The sequence below is a fragment of the Trichoderma atroviride genome, chromosome 7 (assembly GCF_020647795.1).
Source record: "Trichoderma atroviride chromosome 7, complete sequence".
Taxonomy (NCBI): Eukaryota; Fungi; Ascomycota; class Sordariomycetes; order Hypocreales; family Hypocreaceae; genus Trichoderma; species Trichoderma atroviride.
Window position 1 is genome coordinate 645,953 of NC_089406.1, and position 22,192 is coordinate 668,144.

A 22,192-nucleotide genomic window follows, 5' to 3' on the forward strand; every position below is an offset into this window, starting at 1 on the left:
GTTTTCCCATTCCCAGAAAAAAAAGAAGCCAGAACCACCAACGCCCTTTGGAAAGTCCCCCAGCAGACCATCAACCCCCCCTCCAGCGATCAAAGCGTTTCCCGTATTTCAATCGCCGTGCTCGCTGGATGAGACAAAGATGGTCTGCTACAGCACTGGCTAAAGTGCATTGGTTGTGCTGGCTGCAAAATCCTCGGGCCTCGACAATCTCTTTTCATTTGCCTAGATACAGGCCGAAGAGCAAGATGGCCATGACTGCCAGTGTGAGTTGGCTTGCTGCAGGGGTCAAGGGTTAATATGCTTATTTATGCATACAGGTTTAGAAAATTTAGATGGGAGAAGCACTTACTGTCGAAAGAGCGGGATAAGCTCGTATTGGGCTCCATGATTTGTGGCAAAGTGTTCTGAAGACGGGCTTGTCTATTAATAGACGTGTTACTCGAGTGATTTCCAGCATCACACCTTCGCTATACGTACAATCAATGCCCCAGAAGAGAAGAACGAAAAGTTACACCCCCTCAAGATTTGAATCAACTTGTTGGAAGAGAAAAAAACTGAGGAGAGAAGAAGAGAGAGAGAGAGCAAACAATGGAGAGGCATACAAGTCTTGAAATACAAAGCTGCAGCACACCCTGACACAACAAGTGGAGGCGATGCTCTGGCGCTGCTACAACCAAAAGAGTTGTTAGCATAGGTTGAGTGAAATACAACCGCCCAACTGGATTCGGCCACTTGTCTCTGCATGCAATCCATTGTAAGTCTTACAACTGCAGTGTCACATGTAAAATCACCAGCTTGCTACAACTAAACGGCCAGAATCTGTCTTGTCAAGCCACCGACGAAACTCAGCACCTAGCCCAGAGCCCTAACCAACTCCTTCCAATATCCCTTCTAAACTATATTCCATAGTATACTCTTCTACAAATAGCTCTATTCCATCTTGATTTCCTTGAATATCCTCTTCTTTGAAATTTTTCTTCTTCATTTTTTCATTCTTCACCTTTCACTCTTCCTTCTCAACAAAAAAAAAATACAGCGGCATCAGCATCGTCATCGTCCCGTTTTACCCCTCATCACCACAATTTCCCCTCCCGCACGAGCAAATCCCCTTCCACCACGACTTCAACTTACATGGCATTACAAGCACCAGCACCAGCACAGCGCTGCATGGGCAACACAACACCATCCACGCACACGTGCATTTCACATGCATAGGTTCATTCATGCGAAAAAAAAAAAAAAAAAAAAGGTCGAGGCTCTTTAGATATCAGCCCAACTGATTCTTTTCTTTTTTTGCTTCCCGTTCGGCTGTTATCCATGCATTCTCGCCCAAATCCGCCAACTCATCGGAAGAAGCCCCCCAAAAGCCTCAAACCTCCCCCCCCTTCATGCCGGCATATATGAGTTTTTTTAGTCATTACTACTAGCTGGTAGGTAGTAGCAGTATTACGCCGTGCATTTTCCTCACTTGTATCGCACATATCACGCAATTTTTTTTTTGCGTCATTGCACCGTTTGCTTCACCTTGCATCGCATGACATTACATTGCATGTGCATTCGGTGAGACAGCAACAGCAACAACAAATACCTACATGCGTATTCCTCTCTCAGCCTCCTATTCTAAATTGCAAAATGAGAAGAGAGAAAAAATGACAATGATGTGAAAAATTTTCGCCATTGACACTCCAGATTGGTCGAGTTGACAGCAAGCTGCAGCCAGCAGAGCCCATCACCTGATTGTTGCTTTGCGAGCGCCTATCCGATCCGACGTTTGTTACGGGCAGCGGCTAATGCTCTGTTCTGCGATTGACAGAAATACCACCACGCCTTGGCCCAGTCTAATACCTCAGTTGTAAAAGCGGTACTTGTTCAGACATTTACATACAAGAAGCTTTGTATAGTGCATGTTACCTGCTAAAAGCTAATAGGCGCACCCGTCTATTCAATCGCTTCTCCAGCAATCTTACACCAATACTGACAGTATGTATCCTCCAACCTCTCATCCCGAATCCCATATATGAGAAAAAAAGAGGAAAATAGAAAAATACCCACCCCTACTTGATGCGCTGGCACTCGTCTCCCACCACCACTAAAGCAGGCGACACCCCGGCACGCTTTCTCCAGACATGCAGCGCAACACACACCAAAACGAGCACAAGGCATCACATCATATAGCATATCAGCATGGATGTGCTTTGACGCGCCGTGAGTAGCAAGAGTAAACAAAAAATTAAAATAAAACAAAACAAAATGAAATAAAAAATAACAGAAATTCTAGTCATATACCAACTCCCTTTATACCGAGACAGGCCAAGTACAAGAAAAAAAAGGCAGCAAATCCCCCCAGCCATTCCATGTACCCTTCATCCTCTATATGCATCCCACCCCAGCTCCCATCCAGAAAAGCACCAATCCAAATCCAAATCACCAGACAGGGAATGCGGCGCTTGTCAACTGCACTGATGAGTTGGCCAACGCATCAAAGTGGTCCGTGTGTAGCCTCGAGATCCGTTCAACCCACACACGCTCTTTTCCTTCTCTTTTGCTGCGCTCGCTTTCCTTCTTCTCCCAAACAACAAATTCATCCTTAATACTTATGCCGCTTCCCTCACAATCATCCTCTCTTTTCCTCCTTCTTTCTCCTCTTCCCTTCTATCAAGCAGCAGCAGCAACAGCCTCATCCACTGGCTAGTCCGAGTCTGATCCGTGTGGCTGGTGTCTCCCCCCACCCTTCCACACGCTATTGCTGTATACGCTGGCAGAGGTACTTCCCCAGCCCCGTGCATACTTTACTCAAGCCTTGTACCCTTCCCACACTGGCTTCTCCAAGGACCAAACCGCCGGGACTTTTCGCTCCATGGATCTCGCCTCTATTTCCTTGTCTCCAGGCCGTTATGCTTTTACGCCAGCTCCTCGCTATGCTTGAGAGGCTTGCTCATGGGACTTCCCTAGACAACGCCACCAAGCATCGACGTCCTGTCACTTGGTTCCATTTGGGAGAAAGATGTCCTTTTTTTTTTTTTTTCTTTTGCTTGTTCTTTTACTCTTACTCTTGCAGAAAATGCTATAAATCATCATTCATATCTCATCGCCCGGATCGCTTGCTATACATAGGCGCGCCTTGGAGTTGATCTTGTCCATGGAAAAGAAGAAGATATAAGAAACAAAAGGTCACAACAGCTTATCCAACCAAAGAAACAGGGAAAGGGGTGACAAAAGACACGGGCAAGTGCCCACCATGCTCCAAGCCCCGGTTCCGTTTTCTATATCTCACACTCGATGCCTCCGGATGCCGTCTTTCTTTTACTTCCATCCATGCCTGGAGCCAAACGGAAGGATCATCTCAAAAGGTTAGCCCCGGTCAAGAGCCAAAAACAAACCAAAAAGAAGAAAAAAAATTGCCATGGTCGCCATCATCCTTCATGAGAGTTCGTGAGAGAGGAAATTTATATACCAACTGCCGTCCGTCCGGAAAATATCTCGCCTTCCTGCCGCTCATGCGGTGGGTTGTGCTTCGCTCAACAAGGTGCCGGGTCTAGTCGACCTCTTCGCACTGGGGTTTGGGGGTTTGGGGCATTAAGGGCATTAATGGCCAGCGCCGTTTCCAGTCCTGGCTGTCTTGAAGTGTCTGGGCAACAAGGTCTTCTGCTATGTCATTAGACGGCTAGGCAAACTTGCTTAGCCGTCATATGTGCTTAGCAAGATGAAAGCCTTCACCGACCGGCCCACTTCATCAGGAACTGCACCACGGCATCCAGATTTGTCTCTTGTTTAGCACTGATGCCGTAGCAGCAAACCTCACGGTGCTGGATGCTTTTCAAGTCCAGCTCGTCAATCAGTTCATCCACGGACAGCTTCTCGTCGAGGTCAGACTTGTTCCCGAGGACAAGCAAGGGGATCCCGCCCAGAGACGGGTGCGCCATGAGGGAGTGAAGCTCCTCCTTGGCCTGAGGGATGAGTTCTACATCCGCAATGTCTACGATGAAGACGATGGCGTTCACGCCACGGCAATACCGCTCCCACATGGTGCGAAAACGCGGCTGCCCACCGATATCCCAACACTTGAGTGTAACATGGCCCCGTTGCACACGCTTCATATTAAAACCGACGGTCGGAATCGAGCTACACAACAATCACAGTCAGTAATCAGGCCTGCATTTCGAACACGTCCTTCCACAGACGGATGCCATGGAGACGATCCGACAACCGCCAGCCACCCCATGGCGCCAAGATGGACAAGAGGACGGTGAGAGACGGGGACATGCGCTTACTCAAGTGTAAACTCTCCACCCTGCAAAACCATACCAGCAACCATCAGTCAGCCTAACCCAGCAGAGGAATATCAAGTCACGAAAAATGGGAAGCCTACCGCCAGTACTCGCAATAACGACGTCTTTCCAGCGTTTTGCAATCCAACCATGGTCACCTCCATTTCCATCGCCCTAACATCACCAGTCAGAATCCAAGCACAAGACTCACGGAGAGGCAGGCGGGCAAGCGCAGGGCCGTCGGCGCTACGACGCAGCAACACCATGCTACCAAGCAGCGGTATCATAGGCCCCGCCTCAGCCCCTGCAAACGGTTACTACTCACCAGAATGTCCGCAGCAGCCAGTCATACACCTTCCTAAATAACCCAGCCATGTTTTTAATCGTTATACAAGACAGCGATCGAATATCGGTACAGAGAAGCGAAGGATGGGAAGAGGCACGCGAGATAGGGAGAGGAGATCGTATCAGTAGACGGTATCGCAAGAGGTCGAGTCGGCGGTACGACCGGCGGTCAAATGCTGTCTCAGGAAGTCGCGCAATAGCGACAGTGTCGTGGGCGATACACTGCGGGCAGTGCAGTCAAACAAGGTCGGGTGGAAGCTCGTGAACAAATCTATCAATCTACCACCAGCGGCGCAAAGCTCGTGCGGATGCAAAGCTTGCCGCCTGGCATGCGGATGGATGGCGCAGCAATGGCGAAGATCGGCACCTCTGTACGAAGTAGCTGCGAAAAGATGGGTAAGCTGGATGCTGGATGCTGGATTTGTCGACAGTGTTTGGCGATGCGCGGAGTCTGGAGTCTGTGCAGGGAGAAAAAAAATTCAAGGGCAAGAAAAAAAAAAGAGATGGGGCAAGATAGGGATGCGGAGGGCAAGATTCAAGGTTGTTGCGCAACGGTTGGTCCAAGTGACATGAGGGCTTGAGGTGATGGCGGAGGAAGCACCAGAGCGAACCCCACCTGGAGCAAGATGGATGGTGGTCGAGACAGACGAGCAGTGCGGGCTGGCGGGCGTCCAAGCACGAGCTCTGGCTGGGGGGAAGCTGGGCGGTTTGGGAGAGGCTGACCTTTGTTTCTGCGCTCGCTGGAATGCGAGGGTTGTAGAGCTGTAGAGATGCAGCAGCAGAATTCGACGGTAGGCAAGGGCGTGCTTCGTAGAGCCAGGCGTAGGCGGCGTATCGTAATCGCAGCTAGCACCTGTTGACGTAGGTCCGAAGCTGGCAAATTCGCAGCTTCAGGACGGCAAGCTACGCCGCTATCTGCACTGCTAGTAGACGGGGGGAGATGCTCGCCCGCAGCACAAGGATGGGCAAAACGAGAATGGGAGAAAAACTGGCGACCCGTGGGCCGCAGCCAACCAAAACGCAAGAGGCAGCCTAGGCGGCGGTAGCTCTGCTTTGTCGCAGCGGCACACCAAGGAACCTGCGTGCTAGCACCGTGCGTGCGCAACTTCGGGACGTCGTATGGAAGCGGGTATGCTGTGTTTGTCGAGTCACCAGACCTGCGCTGCCAGTAGAGGTTAACCGCTGCCCTGTGCAAACTCTGCAGTTCCATTCGCCTGTGCAGGCTGGGACGATCCAGAGCCGGGGGTCTCAGGATGCATAAAGGCGAGCAGTGCCTACCTTGCCTTGCCGTGCCCTGCTGCAGCAGCAGCTCGAGCTTTTGTGCAGAAAAAGAAGGTATTTATCCCAGTGTCTCGGATGGAGGTGCCTGTGCCTAGCTTGCAACAGCGGCGGCTAATGCGAGTGCACACCTCGCCTGGTGATGAAAAGTGCCTTGGGGGAGATGTCTGGTCTTGTGCCGGTGATCTCAATGACAGGCTGCAGGCGTACTAGGCCATTTCCAGCGCTTCAAACGAGACGAGCGTGCAGTAGACTATGGAGTACAGCGCCTAGCAGCAGAAGTGGTGTTGATGGCTGTCGTGTTTCGTCTCTTGCGGTGGTGTTTCTGTGTGCGGCGCTCTCTGCTTGGTAGTCGCTGCCGGAATAGATGCGTGCGCGCTGGAGGATTGCAAACAGCAGATGATGGAATTCCACGCTGATGGTTTGATTATAAATGGACGATGAGGCGGATGATGAAGGCGACTGAGCGGAGGATGAAGAGGGTGAAGATGAGGGCGATGAGGTGGGGTTGATTCGATGCAAAGAGGGTCGGGTTGGGCCACCTGCCTGCTGCTACTGGCTGGCTCTGACTTCCAGCGCAGCGAATAATAAGGTTGGCGGGCAGCGACTGTCTCAGAGCTCTGGTGCCCCCGCCATTGAGCAGCGATAACGCCTAGAAGAGCCATGAAGCCTAGAAGAAGCGCTGTAGCCTCGTGCTGTCTACAAAGACGACTGGCGGTTTTACTTGTACTTCATGTTCGTATATCGGTAGATCAGATGCATTCGCTCCATACTGCATGAATTCTTCTATGCATCTTGAATCACACCCGGTCTGTTTTTGCCCTGTGCTCTGTCCACGAGGCACTGCTAGCTCTCTTCTGCCTGTTCTGAGGGCTGCTTGCCGGACCCCGTTGCTCATCCTGATCTGGCCGATCGGGACGAGCTTTTGCAGAAGAGGATGCGTGGACAGTTCCTTATTAGAGCCCCTGCTCCCGCCTAGCACCTCTATCGGCTGTAATGGTGGGCAGCTTCTTTAAAAGAGTTTTGGGAACAAGGAGGAGGCTCAAGGCAAAGGGTCCTTGCAGCAAATACCTATCACGAGGGTTCTCCATGAGGCCTTTGAATAGTAGAGGATTTGGCAAACCGAACTTTGAATCAGGTCAACACTCATGGCAAAAGCAAATTTTTCATCACATCTCAGCTACCAGAAGCTGGAAAATTGACACTGATACTGAGCAATATACAGGGGTCAACATGGCTTGACTGTGGATCGCCGCTACATAAAAGCTCCATGTACGAGACAAGATACGGAAATATCATGACCAGGGGGGGGCCGCTTTTGGGAGGAGGCCAAGCATAATTACGTCGAGAACCGCTTCCATGACACCTTAATATCTGCCAAATAAAGTACTTGGCACACCAACTCAGTGGTCGTGGTCATCCGTTCTTTGCTGGTGTTGGCGGGTGCTGGACGGCCACCCTGCGCAGCAACATATGGGACGAGGCTCGCTAAAGCTGTTTGCCCCGTTTTCTAATAATACTTGAGATCGGTGGTTCTTTTCCTCTCCATCATACGCTTGAACACTCATGCCGCTTGGTGCTGGCGGCCAGCAGCAAAGAGTAGGCTGCGGGAGACCCAGCTTTGCTTCGATATCACATGCTTCAGGATCTATAACATGCAATCGAATGCTGATGTCACTAGCAAATGTATGCTTCTCCGAAGAAGTTTGAGCTTGAAGTAGAGAGGTAGCCTTGAAGCCTCGTGATTGATTTGTTACTTTCAGTTACAGAAGTGCAGAGTTATCTCATGTAAATGCTTGACCCTGCCTTTGAAGCAACGTTTTAACATATCATGCTGTGAGGCCATATAACTTCAAGTTAGGTCCGTCACTCACACTCCAAGCTTAAAAAGACACATTTATAGCATTTTATGGAACATGATATATGTACAGCCTAGAAATACGCCCGACTTCAATGTTATTACGACGGCTTCAAGTGAAGTATTGGATTGCTCCTCCATACCTTCTAGGTATTTTTCTGCCCTGAATCGACGGTGGTCATTTCCATATACATCATACTACTACGTTGGATGCCGCAGACTCGAAAGTCTATCCCAAAAAAAAAATTTAACAAAGATGAAATTTTACAAGTATATCATAAAGAGCAACACATCATCACCTCTTCAATTTCCTCATTCACTCTATCAATCTTGCTAGAAGCCACAAGCGCTATTGCAGCCACGAGCCACTGCCGCCATACCCCGCCTGGCGCATGCCATCAACTGCTTATGTCACTGCTGCTAGCACTATCGATAGCACTATCTCATGTGACCCACTATCCTTATCAGTCAACTTTTTTTCTTCTATGGGGACCGCAAGCTATCGTGAGAAGTGTCTGCCGGATTGCCTCCAATTACAATTAACCTGGGACAGGCGCTTCGTTAATTGTTGAAACGCTCGAGAAGAAGCTGCCTGTCTCGATGCATTAACTATCAGGCAATCTATCTTATAATTATTCTCCAATTTCGAAGCCCACCTGCGCAAGAATCGCGATTCGTCTTTATAGCAATCCCCATTCGACATCAGACATCATGGCACCATCAGCCACCAGCACAGAATGGGACCACCAGTTCGATACTCTGCGCCGCCAGGATCTGTTTCGCAATCCTCCCACCGATCATTCCGCCTATCCTGCTCTCCAATTAGCAGTTAATCCTCACATTGAGTCCTTCAACGCCATCTTCCGCGGCGATGGAAAGCCCGGCCTTCTTGCGCATGGTCTGGCGGATATTGGGACAAAAGTTTTCCTCGACGGCAACGACCGCGCCGACCCAGAAGGCAGAAACCGCCTGAACATCAGAATCAAGGATGTGACCCTGCAGAAGCCGCAGGTGCCTCCATCCAACAAGCTGGCCTTGAACAGAGAAATTTTCCCTGCTGAATGCAGAGAGAGACATGCTACCTACAGAGGAAAGCTCTCCGCCACTTTTGAGTACGACATCAATGGAGGCGACACCATCGAATTCACCCGAGAGCTTGGTCAGGTTCCTATTATGATCAAGGTAGGAAGCTTCCCTTTACGTTTTCATTATATATGAAGCTTTGCTTACAAAGCGTAAACAGTCAAACCGATGTCATCTCGAGAACAATTCGCCAGACCTGCTGGTCCGGCGCAAAGAAGAATCCGAAGAGCTTGGTGGATACTTCATTGTCAACGGTAATGAAAAGATTATCCGTTTGCTGCAAATGAATAAGCGAAACTTCCCCATGGCTATCAACCGTCCGAGTTTCACGAACCGAGGTGCCGGATACACCACGTACGGTATCATTCTTCGATCAGTCAGGCCCGATGAAACCTCTCAGACAAATGTGCTGCATTATTTGAAGGACGGAAATGTGACCTTTAGATTTTCATGGCGCAAGAACGAATACCTGATTCCCGTCATCATGATCTTGAAGGCTTTGGTGGAGACCAATGACAGAGAAATCTTTGAGGGTCTTATTGGACCCATGGGCTCTAAAGCGGCCAAGAACACTTTCCTCACAGACAGAGTGGAGCTTCTGCTGAGAACATACAAAGCCTACCGCCTCTACAGCAAATCAGAGACCCGCGCCTACTTGGGCCAGAAGTTCAGAGTTGTCTTGGGAGTGCCGGAAACAATGTCAGATTACGAGGTGGGAACCGAGTTCCTGCGCAGAATTGTCTGTGTCCACCTGGGCAATGTCGATGTCACAGAGAAGCAAGATCTTGACAAGTTTCAAATGGTTCTGTTCATGATTCGAAAGCTCTACGCTTTGGCTGCAGGCGAATGCGCCGTCGACAACCCCGATGCTATTCAGAACCAGGAAATCCTGCTCGGTGGATTCCTCTACGGACAGATTTTGAAGGAGAGGCTTGACGACTTTCTCGGAACGAGCGTTCGTGGCGCTATTCGAGACTATCTGAGAAGGCACCCGGCTGTCAACTTCACCTCTGAAGAATTCAAAAAGGAGTTTCCAGGTGGCATCTTCAGAAAATCAAATGAGAACATCGCCAATGGCCTCGAGTACTTCCTGTCCACTGGTAATCTGGTCAGTCCCTCTGGCCTGGATTTACAACAAACGGCTGGCTTCACTGTAGTGGCAGAAAAGCTCAACTTTTTGCGTTTCATCAGCCACTTCAGAATGGTTCACCGTGGTGCCTTCTTCGCCCAGCTGAAAACAACTGCCGTGCGCAAGCTGCTGCCGGAATCTTGGGGCTTCATGTGTCCTGTCCACACGCCTGATGGTTCTCCTTGCGGTTTGCTGAACCACATGACACACAAGTGTAAAATTATGACTGACCATCTCGACGTGTCCAATGTTCCCGCGCTTGTGGCCGAGTTGGGTGCTGTGGAAACCTCATCTGCTTCCACTGACGAGAGTGTTGTTATCATGTTGGATGGCAAGGTCATTGGATGGTCCACCCCGAAGGAGTCCCTTCGAATCGCAGATTGCTTGAGATACTGGAAAGTCGAGGGCACACACAGAGTGCCTCTGCAGCTTGAGATAGGCTATGTCCCCCCTTCAAACGGAGGTTCATACCCCGGTCTTTACCTGTCATCCACGCCAGCCAGAATGGTGCGACCCGTCAAATACCTGCCTTTACAAAAGGAAGACTTTGTGGGCCCCCACGAACAGCCCTACATGTCAATCGCCGTCGTTCCGCAGGAGATTGAGTCTGGCGTATCGACACACGTTGAATATGACCCGACTAATATGCTTTCCATCCTTGCCAACATGACTCCGTTCTCAGACTTTAACCAATCCCCACGAAACATGTACCAGTGTCAGATGGGTAAGCAAACTATGGGAACGCCTGGTACGGCCATTCGCCACCGAACAGACAACAAGTCATATAGGATACAGACGGGTCAGACGCCCATTGTCCGCGCACCTCTACACAACACCTATGGCTTCGATAACTTCCCCAACGGTATGAATGCCGTTGTAGCAGTCATCTCCTACACCGGTTACGACATGGACGATGCTATGATCATCAACAAGTCTGCTCACGAGAGAGGCTTTGGTCATGGTACAGTGTACAAGACCAAGAAAATAACACTCAAGGATGATTCGAGAACGAGAGCCGCCAAGAGCGTTGTCAAGATGTTTGGCTTTGCACCTCACAGCTACGTTAGCGCCGCATATCAAGGCATGCTAGACGACGACGGCCTACCTCATGTCGGCCGCATGGTCAAGGAAGATGATGTTCTGTGCGCATATCACACAGTCACGCCCGATTACAACGGAAACCTGGTCAACCTTGACGGAATCACGCACTATGAGAAATACAAGGACTCCGAAGTAGGTTTCATAGAGGAAGTACGACTAATCGGTGCCGAGTCTGGCTCCGAGCCCCTGCAGACCATTTCCATCAAGATCCGAATCCCTCGATCTCCCGTCATTGGTGACAAGTTCTCGTCCAGACACGGACAGAAGGGTGTCTTGTCGCAGAAATGGCCGGCCACAGACATGCCCTTCTCCGAAACGGGCATCCAGCCTGATGTCATCATCAACCCTCACGCTTTCCCATCCCGAATGACGATTGGTATGTTTGTGGAGTCGCTTGCCGGAAAAGCTGGTGCTCTGCATGGGCTGGCGCAAGATTCTACTCCATTCAGATTTGACGAAGAGAACACGGCGGGAGACTACTTTGGACACCAGCTGATGAAGGCCGGATTCAACTATCACGGAAACGAGCCAATGTACTCTGGTATCACTGGAGAGGAACTGGGTGCCGACATCTACGTCGGTGTGGTTTACTACCAGCGTCTGCGTCACATGGTCAACGACAAGTACCAGGTCCGAACCACCGGTCCAGTTGTGCCCACGACAGGCCAGCCCATCAAGGGCAGAAAGAGAGGTGGTGGTATCCGTGTGGGAGAAATGGAGCGTGACGCCTTGTTGGCCCACGGCACAGCTTTCCTGCTGCAAGACAGACTGCTCAACTGCTCAGATTACACCAAGTCGTGGATCTGCCGTCGCTGTGGATCCTTCTTGTCTGTGCAACCAACTGTCTCTCAATTTGCGCCGGGAAAGAAGAAGGCCCCAAGCATGGTCCGTTGCCGAAACTGTGCCGTCAAGTTGGACGACAGCGAGGGCATCGACCTCACGGAAATCCAGGGCGAGATTTGGGAAGATGGCCAGGGCAACTGCTGGGTTGGCGGCGATCAAACGACGCAGGTCGTGGTGCCCGGCGCGCTCAAGTTCTTGGATGTCGAGCTGGCGGCCATGGGTGTCAAGTTAAAATACAGGATAGACAAGTCCGACGAGCCTCGCAGGGGGCCGATGAAGCCGCTAAAACAGATTTCCATTGGTGCCTAGTTGGGATGTTTTGAGACAAAATGAAATGAGATTTGGATGAGACACAAAATGGGGGGCTTGGTTGTATATAATTTGGTTGGTGTTGACTGTATTAGTCAGATCTTTAGACGCATATTTGAGCAATTTCATAAGAGTATATTGGGTACCTTGCCTTGATCCTCATTTTCTGCAGGTACTTTTTCCATTGTGACGAGTTCTTGGCGGCTCATCGGAGCACAAAGTCTCGAAGCTGATGATATCAGAATGCATCACGCATCTTGTGTTACGACGCACAAAGACTCTCTCAGTCGAGATGCACTTGCCGCTTGCAACGCTGGGACGGATGAAGCGGCAGCGCATACGCAGACGTTATTAACGATTTGGACAAAAAGGTGCGTGTGACCAAGATATAAAAAGACATGAGCCTCTCCCGTCCTTGCCGCTTCCCAGCTTAGACCCTGAGCCCTGAAACTTGGTACAGAACCAACTCGTGATCCAGTTCCAGATTCAGAAACTTATATTGCCCGTTTCAGACCAGATCCCGCCTCCTTCTCTCTTGTTGGGGCCAAGACATGGCCAAGCCACTCGCTAGAGATAAAATCGCCTCATGATCAGCTCCGGCTTGGCCCAAAAGCTGAAAAGGGGAAGAGCAACGGCCAGGGATATTCCAGGCTTGACGCTGCCACAAGCAATATCAATTCAATCTGCAGAAACACGTGGTTCCGAATCCGTTGAAAATCTTGTTTCGAGCAGCAGAAATTCGGTTATCTTTGACTGAAGTGGCACCTTGGCATTGGTAGCTGCGTTTGGGGACCGCCTTCCTTCTGTCTGTGCCAGCTGCTGATCAAGGCTTTTCCCGACCCTCTCCATTTTCTTCTGTTATTTATCGCTCACCTCTTGATTTTTTTTTCTCTGGTTTCGTTCGCTTCGTCCATCTTAATATCCGAGAGATCAGTGCTGTACATTTTGTCGCGCTTGGGCTGATGCTTCCTTGCGTCTTTTCTCTTTCTCTCCTTTTAATCTTGGCGCCCAGTTGCACGTTCTTCATTCTTGCCACTCGTTTCTTTTGGCAAAAGCCCGCATACATTCTTTCTTTCCTATACCATTGATTCTCTCTTACGCTCTCTTAGTACGAAACAAAATCTTGGGACGATTGGTGTGTTCGAGGCAGTGTATGCGCTGAGACTCAAAGCCGGGAGATCGCTCTTCACAATCAAGGTTGTAAGAAGAGAGGCCAACGCAAATCATGCGCCTCTTTCTGCTGCTTGCTTGGGCCTTGCACTCCATCATATCTGGAGTTTCCGGCAACGATTATGATTTCGGTGTTGATTTGGTGTCTCTCACGCGACGACAAGACCCCAATGCGCCCATCGTCGTCAGCCGCTTGCCGCTGGCTGCCAATGGGAGTATACCCCTGAGACTCGAGATCCGTGATTTACAGGCAGACAAATACAAGTGGGATCTGTACGTGCTGGCGCTGAGTATGTTTCAGTCAGTCGGCCAGGACGATCCCTTGTCGTATTACCAAGTAGCCGGTGAGTGGGATTCTGAGCCGACTTGGTTTTTAGCTACGAGGCTCTGATGACTCTCTCCATCTAGGGATACACGGCGTGCCTTTTGCCACATGGAACGGCGTTGAACCAGTAGCGGGCGCGAGCATGTCGGGCTACTGTCCGCATAGTTCTGTGCTGTTTCCAACATGGCACCGGCCATATCTAGCCCTGTACGAGGTCAGCGTTGTTCAAGTTTCGATGATTGCAAGGCATTTTGAGAAGAGATGCTGACTTGTCGCAGCAAGAGTTGCATAAGCTTGCCGACGCCGTTGCTCGCATGTTCAGCAACGCGACGGAACGTCTGCTCTACCAGCAAGCGGCCTCTGAATTTCGGATACCGTACTGGGACTGGGCATCCCCTGCGCCAGCTGGCCAAAGCCACTTTCCTGAGATATTTTGGAATTCCACATTGACTCAATACGGCCCCAACGGTGTTCAAGTCATTCGCAATCCATTGTATTCATATTCATTTCACCCCCTTGATGAGGACGCATTCATCTGGGCGCCGGTAAGTATGGACATGTATATGATGTCAGTAGCTTCTCATTCACTGACCGTTGGCAGCTGAAAAGTTGGAATGAGACAAAGAGGGCTCCAAACACACAAATCAGTGAAACAGAGCCCCCTTCAATGAATGACCAAGTGAATTCGGCTTTGCTCGCAAGACTGCCCGAGATTCAGCAGCGGCTTTACATATTGTTCTCGAGTTATCACGAATTCGATTCATTTAGCAACAAAAACTATGCTATATCCCAAAATCTTAGTCATCTGGACTCGATCGAGGCTGTCCACGATATTATTCACATCTATGGCGGATCTAGAGGTCATATGACCTACGTTCCTCTGTCCTCATTCGATCCCCTCTTCTTTTTACACCATGTAATGACGGACAGGTTGATATCAATGTGGCAGCTTCTCAATCCTACGGCATGGATGACACCTCAAATCTCAGGAGAGACGACTTATACCGCGCTGAAAGGGACCATGCAAAACTCCAGCACCCCACTTACTCCCTTCATGTCTTCAGCCAGCGGTACGTTCTGGGACTCGGACATGTCTAGAACGACTGAGGTGTTTGGTTATGCGTATGGAGACACATCAGCTCTGTATGGTGATACCAAGATCCCGCGAGACAAGCTGGTTAAGAAGATCAACAACTGGCTTGGGAAAAACAGCCCGGCTATGATTCGGTTCAACAGTCAATCGCAACGGAGGCCTAGCGGGATATGGAAAGGCAATTCAGGCACCAAAAGCTTCCAACCAAGCTCCAAATTATCTGATGTGAAAGATGCCGCTGCGGCAGAGAGGCATTATACGGAATGGATTGCAAATGTTCATGTAAATCATGGCGCTCTGGACGGATCCTTTACCGTTTATTTCTTTGCTGGAGAGCCACCAGACGATATCCTCACCTGGGGCGTCGCCTCAAATCTCATAGGGTCGGTTGGCATCTTTACGATGAACGGCATGGGCAGCTCTCAGTCCAAAATGTCTGGAACAGCACCCTTGACCATGGCCCTAATGAAGCAAGTCGACCAAAGAGCTATACAAGATCTTGAGCCGGACTCGGTGGTGCCGTTTCTACAACACAATCTACAATTTCGTGTGGTTGATATTGATGACAAGGAAGTCGACCCGGCCTTGGTGACTGGGCTTTACGTCGCAATCAGCAGCACCAGCGTGAAATTACCTGAGAGCGAGTCCGAGTTTCCGGAATGGGGCCAGCCAACACTGAGGCTAACATTATGGGAGTAGCCGATGGAAGTAAGTAGGCTTATCTATTGCCAAGTACCGCAAGTATGGGGGGTATCATAATAGGACTATGAAGTGATTGATTTGTTTTCTTGTAATGTCGAGAGGGAATCTGGAGGTCCGGCGACGCTGACTTGCTTTGTCATGTTTATATCATCAGTTACTGTACCTAATGTCTTTTCAACTCATCTACGCTCAGAAGTAGCTTGCAATGGCATGTGATGCTGTCTATACCACAGGTCCCGAAGGACTAAGGATTCAATTCTTCTCTTGGCAGTATCTAGCGCGGGGGCCTGGGATTTGTGTTTGCCACAGCATCTTGATCGAAACCGAGTCCTACCTGAGACTCACGGTGGCGATGTGATCTGCCGGCCGGGGACAAATATGCGGGGTGCTGGTCAGGAGGGTCCCGGCGAAAAGGAGCGGGTCATTTACACGGACAGACGGAGTATGTACGCATGGCCAAAGTGGAAATGATGATGTTTTTGGGATGTAGGCGTGGGATGAGCAATCGCTGTGTTGAAGAAGAAGAAAGAGACGTAGATCTATCAATTTTGGTACGGAGTACTTTTGTCTTTTAAAAATGGAAGCCTAAAAAAAAAAAGATGTGGGCGGTGGTAACCGGAATGTGCTCGGCAGCTTATTTTTGTTTCATGACGGTTTCTTGAGAACGTGGGCGAGTCAGTCATTCATGGAGCTAGTGCGATGGAATGTTGTGTTTTTTTTTATGGAAGGATGACGGATGAGGCAGAGATTTGCGTGGTGCTTTGTGTGCTTTGGGGGGGTGTGGGAAGAGTCTTTTTTGAGTTTTGAGTCAGTTTTGTGAGTGGGTGGACTTGAGACAGTTTTGTCTTTTGTCTATTTTGAGAATTACTCGTGTCGGAGGGACGTCTGGGTGGGTGGTGGCAGCTTTGATGGTGATTCGGGCATCATTTGGAAGTTGAGGAGGGTGTAAGTCGTACTGTATGTATGTGTGTGTGCATGCATGCTGGCCGAGGTATTTTTGCTTGCTTTTTTTTTTTTTGAACGAGTAAATTGCATGCATTGTTCTAAACAAGCGTCGGATTTTATAGGGCGTCATGCATATAGACAGCCATTACAGGCGTGATTATTGTGGCGCGTTGCAATATGCACGATGCACGATGCATGAATGCATGCGAGGAGTAGTAGCAAGAGGCACTTTTGCGATTTGTTCTACTTGTACCTAATTCATCTATATGAGCGATTACTTGGAGAGAGAGGCCATGGAACCGCCGAGTTCTAGACTCTGCCTTGATGTTTATTGAGGCTGCTTGAATTGCTGCTGCCAAGCACATGTACATGACAAACAGCAGTTAGTGGTGTCCTGTGCTGTGGTGCCGGCTAAAGAAGCATACGTGTAAGCAGCAAGTGCCCAATAGTGAATATTACATGGTGCGTATTACTCCGTATTCCGAACAGGAAACAGCATGGGGACAAGTTCCAAGACGGAGGGGCGGACGAATTGGGCTCGCGGACGTCCGAAAGAGTGCGCATGATAAGCTGAGGCCTTTTGGGCAGTGGTGATGGATGGACAAGAAACAGTGAGCGGTAAAGTGGCCGATGGATAGGGCACTCCGCGGTGTTTCGGAGCTTTTTCCATCGGTAGAAGCAGAGGCAGAGACACACACATGTCCACGGAATCTCCGTATTATCGTCAGCCCATTGCCCTGGATTCAGAAAAGCCAGTGATGGGCAGGTCCTTTTTTGAGCTGAACAGCTTGCTGGACTGAGAGTGATCCGCAAGTTTGCTGTAAGTAGGCAGAGCGAGCAACACACCGACACTTTGCGGTGGGAGAGCGACGGGGACATGGAGTGGGATGCGACGCCCGGAACATGCCCGGTTTTGCTACAGATGTGGATGATGGTTTTTGTTTGTTGATTGAGTATATGCCATTGAAGAGTATGCAGAGATGCTATATATTCTTTGTATAAAAGCTCACTGACGTTGAATGGGGGTTACTGGAGTAATGTCTGACTAAGAGAGGGAGCTCGATGGAACAATGTGATCGGACCAGAGGTTCGGCATGTGGTGGCTATAACTGGTTGGACAAAGGGCATCACTACAAATGAAGCTGAAGCTGAAGCTGAGTAGCAACATGCCATTATTGCTGGGGGGCGTTGTATCACATATACGCAGCCGGGCCTCTTCCGAAAGGGGGCCCCGGGCCGAGCCCTATTGCTACCTCTTTTTTTTTTTTCGTTATGCATGTTGGTCCTTTGTTGCACGGCAGGATTGATTACGGGCTGTTGGTCGGGACGCATCGATCAGAATCGATCGTATCTGTTGTTGGGTGCGGTGGCGAGACCCAACGGCAAGACAAGAATAAATTAACCTGTGCTACCTTATTGAGACTACAGTACTATAAACAGCCCTCCGAACTCCATGTCCTGTTGACTGGGTATTTCGGCGTGTTGCACCTTGATGGTTTAGTGCGATGACTCTCCCTGCCGAGTTTATTTATAAAATAGGGAATATAAATAACTAGAACAATACCCAGCAGCTGTGTTCCAGGGGCATCTCCAATCTCCATCCACGGCGTGATGGCGGCAATCCTCTCCTCCACGTTCTTTAATTCTTCTTCTCCTTCTCCAAGAAAAAATCCCCTACGCAATGTAACATCGTGCATCAGCATTAACACGCGGGCTACCCACTATTAAAGTGGTATAAGCATTTCCAGAGTGGGTTCAGAACACGCTGATCCCTTTTCCCTCATCATCTCGAACATCAAGGGCCCCCCAAAGCCAAGCCAAGCCAAGCCAAGCCAAGCACGATCTTAATTTTCTTTTTTTTTTTTTTTTTTCAGACCAAGCGTATCGCTCCATAATTTTTTCACACCTACCTGGAACCATTTTTGCGTCTTCCCTCGTCTCCCAGCTTAGCCTTTTCGCCTATTCCCTTTTCTTCCCTTGCCTCCTTGTTTAGCGGATTAGAAAGCAGCTTAGCTTTTCATACAATCTGATGCTACGGATGCTTTTGTATGGGGGTCCGTCCGTGATTGCAGGGACCAGGGATAGAGAGGAAGGGGGGGCCGATTTCGTGAAACTTTTGTGCCGAGGTCCCGCCTCTTTGTGGGAAAGAAAGAGTACAAGTTGGATGCCCACATATACTACTGTGGTTGGTGTTTTAGGTGCTGACGCCTTGCAGCGGAGATGAAGAACGGCTTTTTTTTACTGTTTCGGCGCCGAGGTGGACAGTACTTACTGCCGGTGCTATTCGTATATACCGTATTAGTCAAAGAGAAAGTCAATAGAGCGGAGCCTCCAATGGAAGCAGCATCGAACACACAGAACATGAAAGCTGAGCAGGAAGACAAAGCAAAGCTCAGGGGTATGACAAAAGAGGCCAGTGGTGGGTGCCTGGCGGACCCGGACGGGAGCATGGTTGGGGGCCACCAGTGGAAAGTCCATGGAGCCTGCTTCAGTGTTTCATCTCTTTTCTTGTCTCTCTCTGTCTTTGCTCGTTCTTTTTGCAGTTCCGGATCTTCCACCCGTTATATTGCTTGGTAATCCATCATGATAAGGAACTGCTGAGATCCTTGCTGGGGCTACGAGCTGGTTTACCAGTGACGCAGGCAAGAGATGCAGGAGCACGGAGTCGATATCCCTTTGGATGCGGGCTATTTGACTGCTTGGTTTTTTAAATCTTGTCTTTTTTGTCTCCCTTTTGTGCTACTGGACACACTTGCCTTATTGGTACTTGCATTTTGCAAAGGACGACGAGTTGTCCCGTAAGAGGTCTTGTTGACTTATCCTAGGATTGTGTTTGGGTATGAATACACCGTCATGTACTTCAACTCAGCTCTTCTACCCGTCTGTCGTCTACCTGTATCCGCATCCTCTTGGTCGTAGTGCCGCTGAGCTGGTCATATGCCACAACGCCGAACCCCTGTTCCTTGCCCAAGTGGAATAAGAGCACGCTACAAGCTGATAGTCTAGTACCTGAGACCGGGTGGGAACCTTGATTGGCTTTATCTCGGTGGCTACGGCCTGGGTGCCACAGCCACGAGTTTGACTCTCTCTCCCTTGGGACTTGCCAGGTCCCGCCAACAGCTGCGCAATAATTAATCGCACATACAGGTCCTACGTATACATGTACACATGCATGAAATAGGGTTATTTGGCCTTTGATTCAGGTACCTGGATCACCATCCAAAAAGGGCCTGCCCGGCTGATTTGATTACTACAGTGCAGTCATAGTATATAGTATAGCGCCTCACTTGCCCTTCAGCCCCGGTGGACACCCTCTCGGCCATGCCATGCGGCTGCCCATTGATTCGCTTCGTTTCTGATGTTAGTCCCATGGGTACTCTTTGCCGCCTTCAGTTTAGCAGCGGCGATGTATGAACCCATGCCCACCTGATAGGATAGCACTGCAGCTTTCATGCTCTTGTATTAGCCTCGTTCCTCCAAACTTGGCAACTTTGGCCTCCCAAGACACGGCTCAGCTAGAGGAAACGCTAAGCAAAGGCGCCGTTACTAGCGGGCCTCTTTCTCTCTAATTTTTACTCTTTTTTTTTTCTTGGCTACAAGTATAGTTACCCATTCCCTTTAAAAGCACGGCATGTGGTGTGGCGTGGCCGTGGCCCTTGTCCAAGGGCGTGTTGTGTTTCTTTTCTTAGCCTCTTTTCGAAGCCCTCCATACCAAAGCCGGACCCTGACAAATGCTCAAAGAGGGCAAGGCAACGGGATACGGGAAATAAAAGGCGTCCGTGAGTTAGAAAGGGCCTTTGCTTAGCAAGCTTTCCTTGTTCTTGTTTTTTGCTCGGTTACAGACAACGAAGGAAAGCAGACTCATAGAGCGAGTAAAAAAAAAAGAGTAAGCGGTGAAATGCTGGCTCCGGAGGCAGCTCCGCCGCGGCTGTCGCGTTTCCAGGTGGCACAAGTCAGATCTGGAGAAGGCAGAAGGATATTGCCATCTATCAAATCTCTTTATCGGTTTCGGCACGGGTCAGTAATGGGCACGTCCGTCAATTTGTTAATTCTACTGCCTTATACAACCCCCCCCCCCCCCCAGGACAATCACACCACAACTACTACTCATATTCGGTATCTGGGTCGTATTCGAACGCTGGATGACCGCGCGAAGTAACTCTGCAATTATCTCCGACAAGAGCGTGCATTGCATTCCCACGTGCTGGCTTGCACACTCGTACTCGTTCCAGGCAGAGTCGTGCTGCAAGTTAAAATGCGTATGTATCCTGCGCCCATGCGGGTACGGCGCTCTACTTTGAGATACACATCATTTGCCGGGTCGTATCTGCTGAGTTGCTCCCGGTACTAAGAGCTGAGAGTCTCCACTGGCGGATATATACGACATATACAAGTACAGTATATATACAGTTACTAACTAGCAGCATCGTTTATGAGCAAGTTCCACGCTCGTCTGATAAGAATCAACGCTGCAGATCAGCCCTCTCATTCTCCGCAGCAGTGCCATCTCCATGCGGCCGCTAACACGCAAAACACATGCATGTAATTGAACCTCATGCCGTCCGCAAAGGTAGCTCGCGGTACCCGAGCCGTACCCCTTTAGAAGCAGGTACCAATATTCCTTCCCCAAGGACCCCCCCTGTCGTGTCGTCTACAGGGGGCACGCATCGCCGGTCCCTTGGAGACGGGTCCCCCGTCACTTACAGCAGCCCATTGCATCCTCTTGTCTCTTTGGGTCTCTCCCTGGCGTCTGTCCGTCTCTGAGGCTTTGTCTCGCGGTGTTTTCCTTGGGCTCGCCTGTCGCGCTGTTGGTGCCATGCCTGGTCGAGCTGGACTGTGTTGTTGTCTCAGTCTCATAACTTGTCACAGCCAGTCACAGCGTGTAAGTCGTAGACGGCAGTAGATGCTAGGATTACCAGGAACTCGCATGTCCACATCATATACAAGTATTGCAATATCGCACCCATATCCACACCCTTGCTCATACCCGATATCCATAGCCCATATCACTCATATCCAGAACCCATAGTTTGCTCATCCTGGGAACCTGCCTGTACCCATAGCCAGCCCAGCTTCGATCGCCAAGCAAGGCCAACTTTACTTTTCCTCCTGGGTCTCGCACTCTTACAGCATTCCGGTGGCCTGTCTCTCTTCCTCCTCCCTCCTCCACTCTTCTTTTCCTCCTCTTGACATAGAGTTTCGCATCCCTCCTCCTACTTCTCGTTTCGTACACTCCCTTTCCTTCTCTTGCCTCTTTTCCTTCTTTTTTAAGCTTCCAAGCCGAGATCCAAGACGATCGTCGTCATCGCTGTCCCCCCCCCTTCCCACACCCCCTTCTCCACCTGCCATTTGAATTCCAAACCCGGGTGCGGAGATCCTGCATATTGCATGCCACGGTACACACACACACACACATGCAAGGCTACTTTTGCGTTCTGGAACACTCTTAGAACCGAGCTGACCTTGTTTGTGCTCCTCCCTCTGAGGGGAAAACTGGGGGAGGGAGGGCCGTTTTTTTCCTGCCTCGTCCAACCCGATTGATTGGTTTTTGTGTGCTGCGTCCCAAGCCTGTGGGCGTCTTGTCTCTTTTCGGGAGCCGGGATCCTGTTCCCCCCCCTTCACGCTCACGCCGCATGCAGCTGGGGGTTTTACAACACAGTAAATTCTTTTTGTCGTTCTTGACTTCTTTGCTCAATGCTTACTTTGTGTTGACTGCTTGCATTTGGACTGCCTCGGTCATTGC

General features: G+C 50.0%; 6 protein-coding genes across 6 annotated transcripts; 4 read left to right on the forward strand and 2 right to left on the reverse strand.

Annotated features, from left to right (window-relative positions):
- Positions 1-245: 245 nt before the first annotated feature.
- TrAtP1_012211 (uncharacterized protein) lies at positions 246-3,580 on the forward strand (the record flags this gene model as incomplete). The annotated part of the gene is made up of 4 exons (XM_066115432.1): positions 246-263; positions 1,814-1,861; positions 1,929-1,980; positions 3,540-3,580. 4 exons carry the CDS (start codon positions 246-248, stop codon positions 3,578-3,580), a joined length of 159 nt encoding a protein of 52 aa, XP_065971530.1.
- A 133-nt stretch (positions 3,581-3,713) lies between these two features.
- Positions 3,714-4,643, reverse strand: TrAtP1_012212 (uncharacterized protein; the record flags this gene model as incomplete). Its single annotated transcript, XM_014090371.2, has 4 exons — positions 3,714-4,122; positions 4,272-4,291; positions 4,370-4,442; positions 4,594-4,643. The coding sequence occupies 4 exons, from the start codon at positions 4,641-4,643 to the stop codon at positions 3,714-3,716; spliced, it is 552 nt and encodes a 183-aa protein (XP_013945846.1).
- Positions 4,644-4,735: 92 nt separating this feature from the next.
- On the reverse strand, positions 4,736-5,823 carry TrAtP1_012213 (uncharacterized protein; the record flags this gene model as incomplete). The annotated part of the gene is made up of 2 exons (XM_066115433.1): positions 4,736-4,995; positions 5,337-5,823. The coding sequence occupies 2 exons, from the start codon at positions 5,821-5,823 to the stop codon at positions 4,736-4,738; spliced, it is 747 nt and encodes a 248-aa protein (XP_065971531.1).
- A 2,434-nt stretch (positions 5,824-8,257) lies between these two features.
- Positions 8,258-12,357, forward strand: TrAtP1_012214 (uncharacterized protein). Its single transcript, XM_014090370.2, has 2 exons — positions 8,258-8,931; positions 8,993-12,357. Exons 1-2 carry the CDS (start codon positions 8,461-8,463, stop codon positions 12,212-12,214), a joined length of 3,693 nt encoding a protein of 1,230 aa, XP_013945845.1. The 5' UTR covers positions 8,258-8,460; the 3' UTR covers positions 12,215-12,357.
- A 781-nt stretch (positions 12,358-13,138) lies between these two features.
- TrAtP1_012215 (uncharacterized protein) lies at positions 13,139-15,567 on the forward strand. The gene is made up of 4 exons (XM_066115434.1): positions 13,139-13,728; positions 13,793-13,923; positions 13,988-14,254; positions 14,311-15,567. The coding sequence occupies exons 1-4, from the start codon at positions 13,440-13,442 to the stop codon at positions 15,499-15,501; spliced, it is 1,878 nt and encodes a 625-aa protein (XP_065971532.1). The 5' UTR covers positions 13,139-13,439; the 3' UTR covers positions 15,502-15,567.
- A 3,102-nt stretch (positions 15,568-18,669) lies between these two features.
- Positions 18,670-19,026, forward strand: TrAtP1_012216 (uncharacterized protein; the record flags this gene model as incomplete). Its single annotated transcript, XM_066115435.1, has 1 exon — positions 18,670-19,026. One exon carries the CDS (start codon positions 18,670-18,672, stop codon positions 19,024-19,026), a length of 357 nt encoding a protein of 118 aa, XP_065971533.1.
- Between the last annotated feature and the right edge of the window lie 3,166 nt (positions 19,027-22,192).

Coding starts and splice junctions, on each gene's coding strand:
- TrAtP1_012214 (XM_014090370.2), top strand. CDS start 8,461: ATGGCACCATCAGCCACCAGCACAGAATGGGACCACCAGTTCGATACT. Junction 8,932..8,992: donor AGGTTCCTATTATGATCAAG/GTAGGAAGCTTC, acceptor AAGCGTAAACAG/TCAAACCGATGTCATCTCGA.
- TrAtP1_012215 (XM_066115434.1), top strand. CDS start 13,440: ATGCGCCTCTTTCTGCTGCTTGCTTGGGCCTTGCACTCCATCATATCT. Junction 13,729..13,792: donor GTCGTATTACCAAGTAGCCG/GTGAGTGGGATT, acceptor CTCTCCATCTAG/GGATACACGGCGTGCCTTTT. Junction 14,255..14,310: donor ACGCATTCATCTGGGCGCCG/GTAAGTATGGAC, acceptor GACCGTTGGCAG/CTGAAAAGTTGGAATGAGAC.